Source organism: Sturnus vulgaris, chromosome 1 (genome assembly GCF_052056855.1).
Source record: "Sturnus vulgaris isolate bStuVul1 chromosome 1, bStuVul1.hap1, whole genome shotgun sequence".
Classification (NCBI taxonomy): Eukaryota; Metazoa; Chordata; class Aves; order Passeriformes; family Sturnidae; genus Sturnus; species Sturnus vulgaris.
Window position 1 is genome coordinate 8,037,794 of NC_142243.1, and position 17,676 is coordinate 8,055,469.

At 40.1% G+C, this 17,676-nt stretch overlaps 1 protein-coding gene across 5 annotated transcripts in view; it reads left to right on the plus strand.

The window, feature by feature from the left end:
* RBM33 (RNA binding motif protein 33) overlaps nt 1-17,676 on the plus strand; it is a 95,910-nt gene that overhangs the window by 52,463 nt on the left and 25,771 nt on the right. For all 5 annotated transcript variants that reach the window (XM_088158943.1, XM_088158969.1, XM_088158964.1 and 2 more), the window contains exons 11-15: nt 4,515-4,674; nt 5,566-5,897; nt 6,400-6,642; nt 7,436-7,723; nt 15,034-15,669. In XM_088158943.1, the coding sequence (XP_088015069.1) occupies nt 4,515-4,674; nt 5,566-5,897; nt 6,400-6,642; nt 7,436-7,723; nt 15,034-15,669 (1,659 nt within the window). The remainder of the gene's footprint in view (nt 1-4,514; nt 4,675-5,565; nt 5,898-6,399; nt 6,643-7,435; nt 7,724-15,033; nt 15,670-17,676) is intronic.

Below are 17,676 nucleotides of genomic sequence, written 5' to 3' on the forward strand. Positions count from 1 at the left end.
GCAGTTAGAATTTGACATAATTAAAAGTTGAAGTTGGTAGTACGGTTGTATTTCTATTGAATTGGGGAAAAAAAAAAAGTCATTTGAGAATAATAGACAAAGACCTCATAATTTAGAAAAATATCTGTCATAGTTTATGTATTTTTTTTTTTTAAAAAGTTCATGTGTGTCTGGAAGAAGTTAGTTTTAGTTTCACGTGTAGTGTGTGATATGACTCAGTCACACAATTGAATTCCTATTGGAATTATCCTGGAAGCTTTTTCAGAAGAAAAATCTCAGCAATGTAAGATATGAAAATATAAGCTTCCCCCTCCCTGTTTTACTGTTACTTTAGGCAGAAGTTTTTATCTTTATGGATGTAGAAGGAAAGCTGATTTAGGAAGGAAGTGGAGGTCAGTCTGTCATGACTGTAAGAAGGAAAAGAATCAAGCTAATTTTAATTTTTTTTAGAAGCAAACATTGGTAATTCGTTTTTCAGCAAATAACAAATATCTTTGCAATTAATTTTGCATGATTGGCCTTTGGTTATCAGCCAAGAAATGTGATCAGTCATAATTTAATAGTTTTTCAAAATGTCATATACAAAAGGTTAAAATCTGCTCAGCAATCAAATAAGTAGGTATTTGTTAGTGAATCTGGAATTTTAAAAAGTGGAAAAAAACCCAGAGAGTTCTTAACTTCTAGGGGTGGAAAGAAGAGAGGCCAATAGGAAGAGTTCCAAACTTCAGATATTTCCTTCTTACTCTTTCTTGGACTGTTCTAAGGCTTGTGTAGCAGCATATACTTACATGGCATATACTGCTAGCTAGAGAAAAAAATGCTTAATGTATCTTAGTAAGCAGTTTTTGGAGTTTTTTGACACCAGCTTTTGGATAACAGTTGGATACCTGTTATTTTGTGTTAAACCAGTGCAGATAGAGGACACTAAATGTTTTGCTTCTTAAGATGGATGGACACCTTTGGTACAGAAGATCACAGGGAGTTTGAAATCAGCATTGCTACTATTTTTAGCAGTAAAATGTCTTGCTGGTTATTGGTTCATGTATTTTTTTTTTGCAAATAAACTGTAATATCACTTTTTCAAAAACTGAGCTTTCTTAGACCTAAAATCACCTGTATTACTAAGTAGGTTTTAAGTAAGTTCTAAAACTTACTTAAAGCTTATTTCATAAAGATTTGTTTCTTTATGATGGGAGATATATAAAGCTTCTCTCAGTTGAATAATACTAATAGACTTCAGTGGCCTAAACCAAGATGTTGTCCTGGTTGCTGGCCTCATTTTGAATCCTTTTGGTTGAAATTTTCCAAATGCTTTCATTGCAAGGCTGAAACAGTGGAACAATACTCTTGTGCCCAAGTGAGTTATTTAGAAATGTTTTATTATTACTCAGTTTCCAAGGAAGAAAATTGAGTTTGGCTGCAACTGAGGATGTTTCAGTACATAAGGGCTGTGTGAAATTCAACAGGACTTTCCATGCATTTGCAATTCAGGGCTGCATTAGGATGAGATAAATCTGGGCATAATAATGAGGGTACAGGTTGGCAAGAGAGGGAAGGCTGGTACAAAGAATTGTTTATTTAAAATAAACATCCTGGATTTTTTTCAACCTGTGCCTGCTGCTTACTTGGCAGGAAGAAGAGGGGAGATGGCATGGTGTAAGTGTACAGGCAAGGAAATCAGGGGCTGAGTGAGGCAAGTAGGAGCTCTTGACCAGCTGCCACGACACAAGACCACCAGCTTGGAGTCTGGAAGCTGGATCCATGCTGGTATTAGGAACCAGTGGCAGAGTGAAAGATGTGATGGGGATGAGAGAATGTATCTGAAGGAGTGAGGAGGACCAGGAGAACAAAAAGGCAAACTGGGCAGGGAATTAATACTGAGGAAGGTGCTTGAGACTGGGTTACAAATGTGGTTGAGAAGCAGACAAGGCTGCTTATTTTGTAGCCTAAGCCTGTTGCCTTTCAGTCTAGCACTAAAACTGAAGTTTGGTAATAAGGGAAGAGACTGGTAAGGATCTGTTACCTTGAGCAGGGCAGAATACATGGAGTTGGGAAAAAGCAGGTAGAGGAGACTGATCACTGCACTGCCATTTGGTGCTTGGAACCAAGCCCAGACACATCATTGCTGCTGCCAGTTCTTCAGCTCAGGTGGCAGATACATGACACTTAAGATTTATTAGTCCAGGTTTCAGTAAGTTTCCACGTAATTTGTTTTTGGCTGGCTATTTTACAAATGACTAAGATAAGTGTAGGCATATGTCTAGGGAAAAAAATATGAGGAATTTGAGAGATTCAGAGTTAAGCTCTCTGAAAATGGGGAAAAAAAGTTTGTCAAGACCCGAAATGCAAGATGAGCATGTGATTACGTGCTGTAAATCAGGTGCAAGATTCAAACCATCTTGTGTGCAACTGCCCTGTTGAACTGGGTTCTCCCATGCTCCTATTACAATGACCTTATGCATTATCCTCTGGTGAACTAATGACTAAATAGCTAAAAATGAATTGGCTTGCTGGCTACCTCCCTTAAGGATGTGTAGCATGTTGGAGGGCTGTGTATTCTCTGGGATTGCTGTAAGAGCAATACTTTGAGAAATAGGCTTTTATCACGAAGGCTTCCAAAATGAGGGAGTGCATCTAATCTTAGTTTGAAAGTAGCTCTGGCAGCTCCTGTGTGCAGTGATGCTCGAGGTGTGGTTTGGGAGTGAAGGGTCAGGATGCTCAAGGTTTGTGTTCAGTTGATCTTTTGGCAGGCAGCCGGTGCTGTGCTGCTCAACATGAGGGAAGGGCAATGCAGTTGAACATCCTTGTTCAGCTAAACCTGAAATGGTCTTTATAGAACAAATAAATTTCACTTTTTCTCATCCCAAACAACTCTCTCTTGCTCCAGCTGTTGTTGTTTGCAGACAGATTGTGAAATTCAAAGGCAGTAGTCAGTTCCAAGGTGGGAGGAATAACGTGTTGTAACTGTTCACTTGCAGAAGTGTAGAGCTCCTCCTGCAAACTGTGTATATATTATGAGGACTGTCATGCTTGAGTGTAATATAATGTCTTTTCACTAAATGAAATACCCACAGGAGACTGGCTGACTGGAAGTACTGGCAAGGGATATAGACCCTTTAATCTCTAGGAATGATAATGTATTGACAGTTGATGGCTATATAATGACATAAAATAAGTAGTTGCAGTCTTGGTCCCAAATAACAAGTCTTAGTATCTCACATATACCCATTCAGGTGTTTCAGGAAGGCCACAGATTTAGTAATGGATCTGATCCTTGGTGCCTCTCCCATACTTATTTGGGCCTTGCCAATCTCAGTTGTATTGTGCTGGTAGAAGGCTGTAAAGCAGCTCTGTCTTGTGTTGCTTTGATAGTGAGGATGCTCCAGGGCCATTGTTGCTACGTAAGAAATTCTTATCCTAAAATTCCAGTCTTCATGCAGTACGAATATGATAGGGAGAGACTGTGCATACCCTTGGTGAGGGCAACTCAAGAGATAAAAGATAAGCTACTGCAGCTTAGTTGTTTGGCCCTTTCCTAAAGACAATACTTCAGTCTAGCAGGGAGTTTTTAGTGTAGAATCTGTTCTGAAAAGCTTGTCTTCAGTAATGCAAGTTTTAAGGTTCAAGGTGAACATCACACATAGACGGAACAGATCCTACTACTGATTTCACAGTCTTTATAAAGAGGAAAGCAAGGATGTTCACAGATGATTTTCATTACTTACTTGATTTACTCAATAAGGAAATGGTTGAGAATATAATTTATGTGAAGCAAAGCTTACTCTGTATATCGGAGGTTGCCAATGTGTTTTGTCAACTTTTTATAATAAAAAAAAATTTAGTATGAATTACTCAATTAAATGTGTCTTCTGCAGAGTTCTGCTTTTGTAGTAACATACTGCTTCCTGCAATATGCAAAGGCATTAAAAAAAGAAAAAATAAAAAATCCAATGCCTTACTGGAGGAAGGAAAATTTTGTACTCTTATAATTCTTCAGATGCTAAACTGTGAATAGACAGAAATGTTACTCTCAATTCTTTTAGAAAGATGATTTCTTTAATTTTATGAATGCCATAAATTGTGTGTCCCCACCCCCCCCTTTTTTTTTTTTAGTAAAGCTGCTCCCTCCTGTAGCTTACATTGTGCTAAATTGGTGATGAAGAATACTGTGGTTTATGAAGATAAATGTCAGGAATGTCTTCTAAAGTAGACATTCAGATTTTTTTGGATTAATGGGAAAGAAGGTCAATAATTGCATGGATTTCAATAAGCTTGAGAAGAAATGGCATTCCTGTGGTGCTAGTGATTATTAAACATTGTGAATTCATTTCAAGATACTGTACTGGGGTTTAATATATCATCCATTGTGAAGGAATGACTCAGGGCTGTCAATTTGTACAAGTGATAGGAGATAATTCATACAGCAATTGTACTTTTAAGAGAAAAAAGTTACAGCAGACAATACATAAATTTCTGTATGGTAGCCTTAATTTTAATTCTGCCTTATTAAACAGGGCCCTCCAGACTTCCAGCAGCATGCGCCTGGACCAGTTCCTACCAACTTTTCCCAAGCCCCGAGGCTGCCAATCCAAGACCAGTGGAGAGGGCCACCCCCACCACCTCCACCACTCCCTCCTCCACCTCCTCAGGACAGAGATCCTTTCTTCTTAGCAGGTGAGCATTTCAATCCCATTAACAGTTAACACCCACCTTTTGTAACGTGACTCTGCACTGTGATTGTGTATCCCACAACACCAAGTGTTCAGAAGAGCCTGAAGGCTGGAAGATCCCAGTTGATGTACCCAGGCTGGTACATGCCAGAAATTCTGGTCATGTAGTATATTTTTTACTTATTTTGATGTGGATTTTTACTTCTTTTTTTTTAAATATGTCTTCACCTGTAACTGCCATGAATCCGGATATTTAGATAGACACAAAAATAATTCATATCGAAGTGGTTGTTGCAATTAAGTTGTTGCACTTTGTTGTATTTTGGGTAACAAGTACTCTCCATACACTTGGGTTTCCTCTTGTAACTCTTTAAACTGCCTGGACTGTGTGTAAGAAATTTGTTAAGGTTAGATTAAATGATACAGCTTAGCAAACAAAAGAGAGGGTAAGTGCATGTTTATATTTAAACCATATATATGTAATGTATTTATATATAATATTTTACAAATATTCTACACATGTACAATATGTAACAACGTGCTAAATACCTGATCAGCAAATGGTGTCACTACTTTGAATCTTCCATGGTTTAAACTATAATCGCTGGAATCCTTCATTGATTTTATTAAAGTAGAGTTACCAAAAGGTGTTGCTGATTCCAGCAAAGTACCGGTTGTGCTGGTCTTTCAAGGGAGGATCAATTCCCACACAAGTGACAGGAGCAAGAGAAATATAATCTTGAGGGTAGCTCTTATAATTAAAACATCCCATCCACCTGCGTTCTGCAAATTTCAGGTTGCTTTCTGAAACAGAAAGCAACCTGAGCTCTATGTTTCCAAAACGTGTTTGTGTCCCAGGGAGGTTGTCATTTAATCAGTTCTCTCATTCCCACAGATCCGAGGTTCCCAGGTCATCCCTTGTTCGAGCAGCGAAGCCCCCCACCGCCACCGCCTCCCCCGCTTCTGAACAGCGCCCATCCCGTTCCTACGCAGAGCCCCATGCCGTTCAGCCCGCCCGGGCCCGCCTTTAACCAGCAGGGACAGCAGCCGGTGTACCCCCGGGAGCGGCCGGTGCGGCCCAGCATGCAACCGCAGGGCCCGGTGGGCATCCTGCACTTCAACCAGCCGGGCTCCGCCACCCCGCGGCCCTTCATCCCCCCGCGGCAGCAGTTCCTGCAGGCGCCGGGACAGCCCTTCCTGTCCCCGCACACGCAGCCCAGCATGCAGGTACGGGGCCGGCCGGGAGCGAGCGGAGCCCGTCGGTATTGCAGGGCCGAGGGGGATGGTGCTGTGGTACTGCTGTGCTGGGAGAGTGATGGATCTTCTCTCGGTGCCGGTGCCGGTGCCGGGCCCGCGGTGTCGCGCTCGGTGCCGGTGCCGGGCGCGGGGCGGCAGCGCCCTCTGCCGGCAGCGGCCCCCGCCCGGGCGCGCCCCGGGGCCGTGGGGCTGCGGCGCCGCTGAGAGCGGGGCAGCGCCTTGGGGATGTGCAGAGGGCCGGGATAAACGTCATTAGAAAACAGGGCAGAGGACAGGAACCCTTGAATTTGTTGCTATTGCCTTACACGGGTTTAACTGTAGAACGACCTTACACTGCTTCTGTTGGTCTGGTTTTTTCCTCTATATGTTTTTAGTTTAACCTGGTTCATAGCTGCTAAGGTCTCGTGATACTGGAGCTGCTTTTCAGGAGTTTATTACTTTGAAACTAAAGTATTTTTTTTTTCATGTGAAGGGTCCCATGCATCCTCCATTACAGCCTCAGCCACAACCTCAGCCTCAGCAGCACCATCACCAGCAGCAACAGCAGCACCATCACCAGCAGCAGCAGCAGCATCACCATCTCCAAGGGCCTCCACAGCCCTTGATGCCCATGAACCAGCCACAGTTCAGGCCTCACATGCAAGCCACACAGCAGCAGCCAAATAACAACAGGATGCAGTGTCAGCCACGACAGGGTCCAATGAAGCCAAGGCATGTAAGTACCACATGCATCAGTGTCCTGCATGAGTAGCAGGCATGTAAGCACAGGTTTCAAAACTCAGCAGCATGAGTGTTCAGTTCTATTTATTCCCTTCCTGTTCTTCCCCCTATTTTTACCATTCCTTGCTCATTTTCTGCATTGATCATTTTGTAATCTGCATTGAAAAATACCATGTGTATCTTTCTTTTCTCCTCTGGTCTTCAGTATTCTTTTTGGTTTGGGTCCAATAGGAGATGTTGCAGTTGCCCAAGAACTAGCAGTGAAGGGGTTACTAAAGATAGGTTTACTTTATAAGGCTCTACAACTGCTGATAGTTTGTGATTGTGTGGGAGCCCAGTTCTGTGATATTCTTTTGATTTGCAGGCCTGTCTGTACCACTGTTGATCAGTTTTCTGGTTCAGATAATGCCTCTCCTGTCTTGTGAGTTCCGTCCAATGCAGCATATTCTGCTGCTTGGTAGGTTGGGTAGCACAACAGCCTGAAGCAGTGCTCAGGAAAATATTACTATAGTTTAGCATAATTGCTTTGATTAGGAAAGGAAATCACACAGTGAATCCAGTTTATGACAATGGTGTTAAACAAGTGAGATTAACTTTTGCTTTTAATTAGAAAAAAACGTTATTAAAATGTTCTCATTCCTGTGTTTTTTTCCTGACATTAAAAATACTTTTCCTCTTCACAAAGCTTGTTTCCCCAAACTGAACTAAATCAGGAAAATGTGAAACAAAAACCACTTCAGCTTGGTTTGTGGTGGAAGTCAGCAGTTGATTTCCTTTCTGTTTTTCAGAGTACCCCATCACAGAACATTGTCAAGCGCTCGAATCAGCAGCTCCAGTCGAGTGCTCCCAGGAACAGTAACTTGCGCGAGTTGCCGATCGCGCCGTCCCACGCCATGGACATGAGCAACAGCCGGCGAAACTCCACCCCAGCTGCTCAGGTCAAACCCATTACCAGCACCGTGTCTGCCACCAAGTCTGTCACTGGTGGTGGGAACTCCCAGGGAAGGCCTGACATGAAAGCTAAAGCAATCACTCCAGTGGGCCAAACAAAGTCAGAAGGAAAATCTGAACCAGAGGTAAGGGATTTTCTTTTTTTTTTTTTTTTTGTCAAAGAGACCAAAAACCAAACAACAAGAAACAAAGTTCCCGCCTTTATAAAACTTCTCTAGTCTGATTTATGAACTGAAAGCACGCCTAATGTATTATCCATCAGATATTTTTTGGTGCCACTAGAGGCCTCCCTTCTGAATTGCAGTTTTCTCTTTTAATGCAACAGCAGGAATAGTCTCCATTGACATAAAAGGTCTGGAAGGTTGGTAAGGCTATGGTGAATTTGTTTTGCAGGAAGAAGAGTCATTTCTACTAGAAAAAGGCAGAATTTGAGTATAGCTGGTTAGTGATAAAAGTCTCTGAAATACTCATTTTCCCTATTTTTATCTTAGGGAATTATAATTTATTTTCAGGCGATCATATTCTTTGAAATCTGAAAGCCTCTTCTTTGTCATCTTCTATGATGCTGTATGGCTCAAAGGAAAAAAGAAGGCTATTTGGAGAACTATCTTCCTCATGCTGTTTTCCTTTAGGCTGTTCAGTCCCTGCTAGGCCTTGAGCATTCATGCAGGCTATCATAGCTGTGTTGTCCCTGGCGCTTCTTACTCTTGCTTTTGAAAAAGAAAATCTCTTTTTTTATGAAACCTTTTCATGTAAGGGAAAAGAGGAGATGCTTTTAAGTTTTCCATTTTGGAGAAAGTGATGCTGTTTGCTTTGCTGGTATGCTGCACAATTGAAAAAATTAGATGCCAGTGTTTTCAGCTCCACTGGATCATGTCATGTCAACAGTTGAGCATTTCCCTTCACAGATCTCTTGGAAGCTAGAGAAGACTCTCCATGAGCTCTGTTACTTTGAGAGAGTGGAGAGGATTGGACTGATGGTGCTCTTTATCCTGGGCATGATGGCTAAATGCACCCTGTGTGCTTCGTCAGGCTATTCTGTGAAGAACTGTAAATCTTTATAGTTACAGTTAATCTGGTCCTTGAGACAAGATTCGTGGTTTTCTTCAACAGCTGTTGAAAGCTTTAATTGTGATAATGCTGTCTTCCTTTTAAGCTGCTCATGATTAGCTTTTCATCTTGTTCTTGAATTAGGAATGGTCATAACTAATTTCCACAAATGAGGCACAAAAGAAACCCAAAGCTATCAGTGTTTGACTTCCTGTGCGCTTGCTTTTCAATGGAAATGAAAAAAATTCCTTTTTTTAAGCTTTCAATTTTCACCTTTTTTTGGAAAAAATATATGAGTAATCTCTTTCCCCTCAATTCACTCTGTTGGAATAATCTCAGTCACAGAAAATGCAGTGCCTCATAGAGAAGCCTTGTCTTTCAGGCAATTAGTAAGGTAAGTCTTGAAAAATCAGCCACAGACCTCCCTGTCTAAAACATCTTGAAGTTTTTCTGTAGTGTAGTCATATGAAAATTAAGGCATTAGTTCTGAAGTATCTCTGGCAGTATTTAGAAAAAGATAAGAATATTTTTAAAATTTTTAAAATTAAATTTGAAAACTAAAACAACCCCAAAGCAGTCATCTTGTTGTCTCCGTTTTACATTTTAAATATACTGTAGCCTGTGGTTATCAAACAAGCTAATCTTCCCTATGTGAATTCTTTGTGTATCACAAATAAAGCTTTCTTTTTATTTCTCTGTCAAAACTGTAATTGAAAAAATTTGGATACCTGTTTTATGCAAGTTTTTGCAAAGCAGGATAAAAAAACAGTGTTGTTTTGGAAAAAAAGAAGTCCCCTAGTGAAACCCTTGTAGATAAGGGACCTTCTCCTTCCAAAGCACACCTGGAGCAGAGCCTGGTGCTGCAAACAGTATAGTAGCAGTTGTCCCATTTCTGCTGTGCCACTGCAGTGGTCTTGTTCACTGCTGCTGCTTATTATCACTCTTACAGATGGGAATACTGCACAAAAAAATGTTCATTTACAAGCATTTAATCATATTCTTCACTGGTTTTGTGATACAAGTTATTACATATCTCTCCTTAGGCAGGTTGTTTTGCAGTCCTTTTTGTGTGTTTTTCTTGTAATTAGCTGACTTCATCCTATTCTTTTGCTTTTGATGACAATGAGAAAGAGTTAAGTTCTGTCACCTTTTCTAGCTGTATGGCACATAACTGAATTGGGCAGGTTATTTTGCAAGTGTCTTCAACTGGAAAATTAAGACTTTTCTTTGCATCTTTCTTCCTAAAGAGTCAGTGGCTGTATTTATGAGTGGCCTATCATTTAGGAAGCACCAAAAAAATAGCAATATTGGCTGTCAGAGATTTTGCTCACCCTAAATATAGATATTTGAAAGGTTTGCAATGTGAGTGACTAGAAGATTAAAAATGGTATATTAATGGAATGCTTGTGCTCCTGTGAGACTGCAAAATACTGACCTTAAATGCCTGTTCAGAATAGCTTTTACTTCCCAGTATTTAAATTATATATCCTCAGTCTGAAACATCATTTTGTCATTGAAATAGGAAAGCCTGGATGATGTAGGACTAATTCTGCTCCTGTTGAAGTCAGCTTAGGCTAAGAGGAATTAAGGCAGTATTAAGCATTTTTGAGTTTAAAGAAGAGGGAGAATGGAGAAAGATGATGTGTCTTTAGGAGAAATGGATATTTCAGCTCAGAACAAGAGGGAAATTAGTAGAGCACTGTGTAGTCCTTCAGTAGGTGTACTGATGTTGGTACTTAACACTGAGGATAATGTCCTTGATGTACTGAAAGAACACCTTTGTATTCCATTCTTCCAAATCCAGTAAGTTGAGAATTTAAGTTGTTGGTTTTTATGTTGCTGTCTTTTCTAACAAGGCTTGCAATATGGAAGAGAGTTACTGAAATAGATCAAATGTATCTGAATATTTTCATCTCTTTGGAAATGAACTACCTGAAAAATTATAAATGTCTAAGCTAAAATTTTCTCCAGTTTAAATAACTTGTCTTCCAAATTTTTGTAATGGCTTCTCCTGTCTTGTGGTTAGAATAGTCTTATCACAGTTTTTGTTTCCAGTTGGAAATTAGCAAGAGGGCATTGTGCTTATTGGACCAATTTGTAACCTTGTTCTTCACTCTCTCCCTGTTTGTCCAAAATGTACAGCACCTCTGCTTTGTACTTCCTCTGGTTGGGGAGCTGATGTTATCAGCAATGTGAAATGTGAGGTGTGTATACGTAGGTACCCTTTAATTCACATATTTTGTGGGTTTGAACACAAGCAGCCAAATGATGCAATTTGGATCTGACTGCACCTTTTGCAAACAATTGATATGAATCTTTAGACAAATTATGCTAGCCTCTTATGTTTTTAATGTTACAGCTTAAAAAAAATAAAGACAAGTCTACTGAATAGATTCGTGTTTATGCCACAGATCAAACCATTTTGATTGCTCTGTTCTTGGACCCATTTTACAGAGACACATAAGTGATCCTGGTTGCATGATTCCTCTTTTGTTCCTTGGGAGCCAACCAGAACATTAACAGTGTCTGGTTCTTATGAGTCAGTATTTAGTTCTGTTAATTGGCAATTGATCCTGCAGACGTCTGAAAAGGCATAGGTTTGTTTGTTTCTTTATAATTCACTGAAAAGCAAGCCACTGGTACTAGGCCTTAAATTTCAGTAGAAAGTTTAATCCTTTGATTTTGAATGTGTCCTTGCTGTCTTTTCCTAAGTCAACAGTGCCTTTCTATGTTCCCCAGAAGAAGGATGTGGGACTGGTGCTTCTCTTGCTGATGCTTTTCAGCTAGATTAAGGAAACCAGCCTGTAACACTTTCTTTTGATGCTTTCCATCAAAACTGCCTTTGACCTTAAGGCAGAAGAAAAACCTACAGCTAAGGCTCAGTCTTCCTTCAAACCTCAGTGAAAGGCATTGTGTTAAAACTGTCCAAAGATGGATGAGAATTTCTACTTAAAAAAAAAAAGAAGGCCAAAAACTCAAAACCTGGCAGAAAAAAAAAGCCACCCCCACAAAACCAAATGCATGTCTGGCCTTTTGTACTCTGCATCCTCCTGTAAAAGGAGGAGCCATATACATGTGCAGTGCACCATTTCTTCATGTTGTGGAGTTTTCTACCCAAAACATATGAAGCTTAGTTTGTCTAGGAAAAAGGCTGCTCCAAGTTTTTCTTCTTTTTCACCTGCAGATAATGTTGCTTCCAGACACAGGATGTGAAAATCACAATGGTTTGAAGTTCTAAGGATGTGTACTTTCTCCCAGTTGATTATGTAGGCAAAATGCTTGCTTGCCTTGCCTTTTTCCTTGGCAGTGCTATTATATGTTGGAGAAATCTATATTGGGCTTACTAAATTAATGGAATGGAAATGATTAGCAATAGGCATTGTGTCCTGTGTTCATCGTGACCCTGTCTTTCCTGTTCCATGTGCTGAATGTCCTTATTACACACCATAGGTCATTTATATGTACTATACATCACATATGTACCCCCACTCTCGAGGATGATGTATATAAGGTGCTCTTAAAGCTGAGGAGAAGGGGATTTAACTGCCTGTTTTCATCCTTACAAGGAGTTTGCTGTCCTTAATCTGTACTATTGGGCCATTGTACAAGTTAAACGTGACTTCTAATGGGGATATTTTGTTAATCATCACAGGGCCTTCATATTACTTTCCTCTAGCTGCAAGGGTATTTTGTTTAGAATTTAGCTGTAGTAGTAACTTGCTTTTGAAGGTTTTAGGTCTACCTCTAGCCTGTTAACAGGCTGATCTGCAGTTGTCATATAACCTTAGGGCTCTTGATGCTCGATTTTAACCTTTAAGAAGGGATTGACTTCCTAGGATCATTACTAATTTCCTGAGTTAAGTTCCTGAAAGGAAGGTTTCTGATGATGTTTGAGATCAAGTTGCCTGAATATTCTACTAAGCATTCTTCAAACTTCATGTGTATTGGTAATAGAATTTGTCAGTCGTCTTTCTGTGTGTTATTCTGACATAGTTGGAAGCAGTGTATCTGTCTAAGGGCTGTTGCATGGACCTATTAGTCAGAGTCCCTCGGGATGTTAATTCCTTGTCTGCTGGCAGGACTCATTTGAGTGTGCTGCAAAGCACACATCTCTGTGCTGCTGTGTGTAACCTTTCAGTTGGTGTTCTGAGCCTACCACATCGTGATCTGCATCTCCCAACCCTTCAGAACTTGTTAGGTGAGAAAGTGAGCAGGCAAATCCCTCATAATGAAGGGCACTGGTAGAAGTGGTGGTCTCCTGAAGACTCATACTCAGTCAGTGTTCAGTTGAATATAAGGGGAAAAAAAATTACAGGGCTACCTCCAAAAGTAAACTTGATATTGGCTCATGGCATCCATCAGGCTTGTTTAGATAAACTGTAGAATATTATGATCTAAGCCAAAGCAGCTGAATAAACTAATTCATTAAGTTAAGTGAAACAAGTTTTCCCTCTGAACAATTGTAGTAATTGTGATACTCAGTGTCTCTGAAAATAACTGAAAATTTTATTAATTACATCAGGATCTGCATAACAGCACATCCTTCTCCTAGCTGGAGGTTATCTTTCCGTGTATTTCATAAGGGTCATACTCTATTTTTTTTGCTACAATCAAGCATCTCCAGTTGTCAATACAAGATTAAATATTTGGGCTTCCTCCTGTAAAAGTATGTTTCTGTACCATCTATCAACATGGAGCTCTAATTCAGTTGTCACAGTGATTATTAATCACCACCTTCATGTTCCACAAAGTGTAGATAAAGGTAAGAACTTCTGGGTAGATGCAGCATTCTCATGCAAAGACCTGTGTTAGACCTCATCCATGAACTACAACCCATACTTTAAAAATAAATACAAATTAGAGAAATGCAATTTGGTTAGTTTTATTTAGCCTTTGTTTAGACTTCTGATTAGACTGCTAATTAGATGCTTGTAATTGGACTTCTAATTTGAGACAATGAGCTGGTTTTTGGTAACTGTGAGAATAACCCCTGTCAATACCTGCTTAGGGAAGAAGCAGCTACAGCTGAGGGAAATAAGCATCTAGGATTTGTGCATCTGGGTGCTGTGAGTACAAATCTGACTCTACTGGGCTTTCATGTCCATGAACCAACATTATGGCTGAATCTGTTCTGCTGGGTTTTTTCTCTGGGTTGGGGAGGGTTCTGGGTGCACTAAGATTGAAAGCACTTTAAAAAAACCCAAACCTTCAAGTCACACATTTGGGTCACATATGTTCAGAAAATGGCAGTTGTGTCAAGAGCAGTTTGCACCCAGTTGCTGCAAGATAGATAAAGGTTCATCACGGATTCCCAGTTTTTAAGAAATACTTTTACACTGTTTATGCATTAATTCGCCAGCATGCAAAGTATTGTTACTTGGAGAGGCTGTTCTTAGGAGTAATTAATACATTTTGAGTAGAATGTTGTGCTCATTACCATTTGTAGGCATTCTCTATAAGTCTAACTTAATATTTCAAATGGTTAAAAAGAGAAGAATAATATAATAAAAAAGTATGCTTTCTAATTTTGAAAAATATATGTGATTTTATTGCAGGAGCCATTTGATTTCTTTTCCAGGACGATGAGAATCCTTGACTCTTGTCCATTTTTATACAGCTTTTCATAAGAACTTGTTCTGCCAGAGTTGAAGAATCTTTAGAAAGGTTATTTGATGGTGTGTAGGATTTTCAGAGGGGCCCAGGGCTGGAATATTAAAGGCGTTCTCTATATACCATTAATATTCCAACACTGCGTTTGGCAACATTTTGATTCTGAAGAGAGTGCATGAGTTCAAGGTCAGAGAGATTGACTTGTGCTGTTCATTATAACCAATTATTGTGTGACAAATGAGTTTGAGATCAGGCTTAAAATTCTGTGAGAAAAATCAATAGTTCTAATCAGGGCCTTTCAGGTCATTTACCACCCTACCTTTTGTTACTTTGTCAGAAAAGAGCAAGATAAAACCTGTGTGACAGTGGGTTGCCGCTGTATTGTTACCTTCTATTTGAAACATATTTTGATATCTTGAATTATATTAATAGTTTAATTGGTTTTGGAAACTTTTAAATTAGTTCCAATTTGTAAAACTTTTTTTATTATTTTTTTTTAGTATTCTGATCAGATTTCTCAAGTGGTATTAAAGCTTTTATGTCTAGGAAGTGGTACATCTAAGTCCTAAACCAGATTTGAGCTGTTTGTCTGTAACGAATAGCAAATAAACCTTAGCAGCACATACACTCCACTAATAGCCTTGCTTTGGTATCAGGGAAAATTCAAAAAGCTCTTCAGAGTTACAACTTAACTTGAAATTGTTTCAGATGGTGTATTCACCAAGCTGGGCATCTGTTTAGAATTTTGTAAATTCACTTGTTTTTTCCTTTGTAGTATCCAGACGAAGATGAAGAAACTCGGTTGTATCGTTTGAAGATAGAAGAGCAGAAGCGCCTGAGAGAGGAGATCCTGAAGCAGAAGGAGCTGAGACGGCAGCAGCAGGCTGGGGCCAGGAAGAGAGAGTTGCTGGAGAGACTTGCACAGCAGCAGCAGCAGCAGCCTTGCTCCCAGCAGTCCTACATGCAGCACGAGGAGGACTCCTCTGAGTTCCCCACCAACGGCAGCCCCTACATACCCCACTCTGGCTTGCAGACCAGGCACAACGTGAAAAACAGACTCCTTGTTAGAAAGCAAGATGGGGTAGTTGCAAACATCCACCCCAAGCCCACAGATTTCCCGCAGGGCGCAGGGGACGGGCAGTACCAAGGACAGCAGATGAAGCCAGTGAAGCAGCTGAGGCAAACTAGAACAGTTCCTGCGAGTCAGCCTCAGGCAGCACAGAAAGTGTTACAGAGCAAACCTGCTGCAGCGGCGCTGCCCACGCCACCCACGGCTCGAGTGGCCTCCGTCCCCGCGAGGCCCCAGGAGCAGAAGCCGGGGGTGAAAAGGACTGTGATGCAGCGGACAAACAGTGCTAGTGATGGGCCCCATGCCGGCAGCAAAGTCAGGGTGATTAAGTTGTCAGGAGGGGTAAGTTTACAAGGCTCGTCTCATCTATGTGTCTCCTCGTGGTTCGTTTCTGTGTGTTTGACTCTGTGTAATCCCAAAATAAAAAATGGGCCTGAGCTGGTGAGGGAAGTAACAGGTTTAGCCTACCTAATAGTCTATATATTATATTTTCAGAGCTGTAATTTATTAGCAGTTATTAAACAATTAGTGTTTCCTGTAATGCTTTACTGTCAGGCAGTTACCAATGAAATCATACTGAAATACTCCTTTCTTTTAAGTTGTAACTTGGAATCTGAAATCTGAAAGACTGCTCAGTTGAGCACCTTTTGCTTAAGTTGATAGGTCTGATAATTGCTCAGAGAAAATAATTTAGGAAACTGTGTTTAATTAAGGTTTGGTTAAAAAGGACCTGCTTATTTGGTAAGTGAGGCCACCTAATTTAGTTGTGTGCAGATGTTGGTATTAGTATTGTTTCTGCTCAGGGGAAGATGATTTTTATTTTCTTGGGAAGCATGTTATGAAACTAATTTAAGCAGTGTGTTGGAGGGGGGTGTTTTCTGTTAGAGGCTGGGTTAAAACGTTACCATTTCACTTCTGCATCTAAATGAGATTTCCTTATCTCTTGATGAGGGGTCTTTTATCTTCAGTGTGTCCCTTGAGTGCTGGTGTGGAGGACTCACAATTGTCTTGAGGACAGTGTGCCTATTTAAAATCTGGGGTTTTGGTGAGAAAGTGTCTCGACCAAATTTCTTGTGTCTTAATGAAAAGACAAGTTAATTTGTTAGGGCTCTAAAGAAACTAAGACGAGGAGACATAGAGATCATGTTGTCAGTGTTTGAAGTCTGTCCTTGGGTTTGTGCTGAGGAGGAAAGAACGATGTGATTCACATCGGAGGTGTTTTTCTGGAAGAATGCTTTTAAATTATTTGGAGAATTTTATAGGGAAAACAAAACAGTGTGTAACAGGGACTGAACACAGGCCTTGGAGGCTAGGCTTTACTCTGTAGAAATGGGGAGGAGGTTGAAATGACAAAGTCTTAACTACTTTTTATTAATGTTTTTCTACAGTTCATAAAACTTAATTGCACTCAGAGCTGTGAATTGCATAATGACTGTATGGTCTTTCCAAATACTGACATACGGGGCATTATTGACTACATAGACATCCTGCATGTCAGGTTGTTGTCAGTTCTGATTTCTCAGACATAGTGACTTAAGTACAGAAGAATAAAGTACAGGAAGCTGAAAGAAATTAATTCTGTTGAGCTAAAAATATTTATATATAAGTATGTCTGCAGGAATCCCAGTGGCCTGCAAGAGGTATGACAGGTTTGTGATTCATGCATAATTGAATAAAGCAGTCATGCACAGCTTCTTTTATTATGTGGTGAAACAAAACAATGCCAGTCACAACTTACAGCTCCTCATAACAAATAGTTATCAGTGCCCACAGCAGCATTCACAATGAAATAGTTTTTATCACAGTGCTCTATTTCAGAAGACCACGAATGATTGGTTTCAGATAAGTCTCATGGTAAGCAAGAGCAATTAGCTTAATTAAATGCATGTGTAACTCCTCTTTCCCTGTGTACAGAAGCAGATTTACTCTGTCCTCCCTAACTTCCAGATACTGAGGTTTCAGCCAGGTGAAGCAGGTTCTTTACATGTAGCCTTTGTCACTGTTGTTATGTTGGCATGGACTTCCTAAATTTCCTTTCAACTGTGGGAGAGTGAAAGTGAGCATTGCAATTAGCTGTTAACACTGATCAAGATGGTTGATTACTTTTTAGCCAGTTAGTGACAAGCTGAATGTGTGACTGTATTTCTTTGACCACAGAAGGAAAAAAATACAAATTGAGCAGCAGGGCAGACAATCTTCTAGTCTATTTTTGACAGGATTTAAAAGAAGAGTTAAAATATGCTTGGACTCTGAATACTATCAAGATTGGAGATCACACTTAAGCAGTTTCCACTGCTTTAGTCCTGCCACATGCTTTGTTTTTTTTTCACAACTTTTGCTTGAGCACTG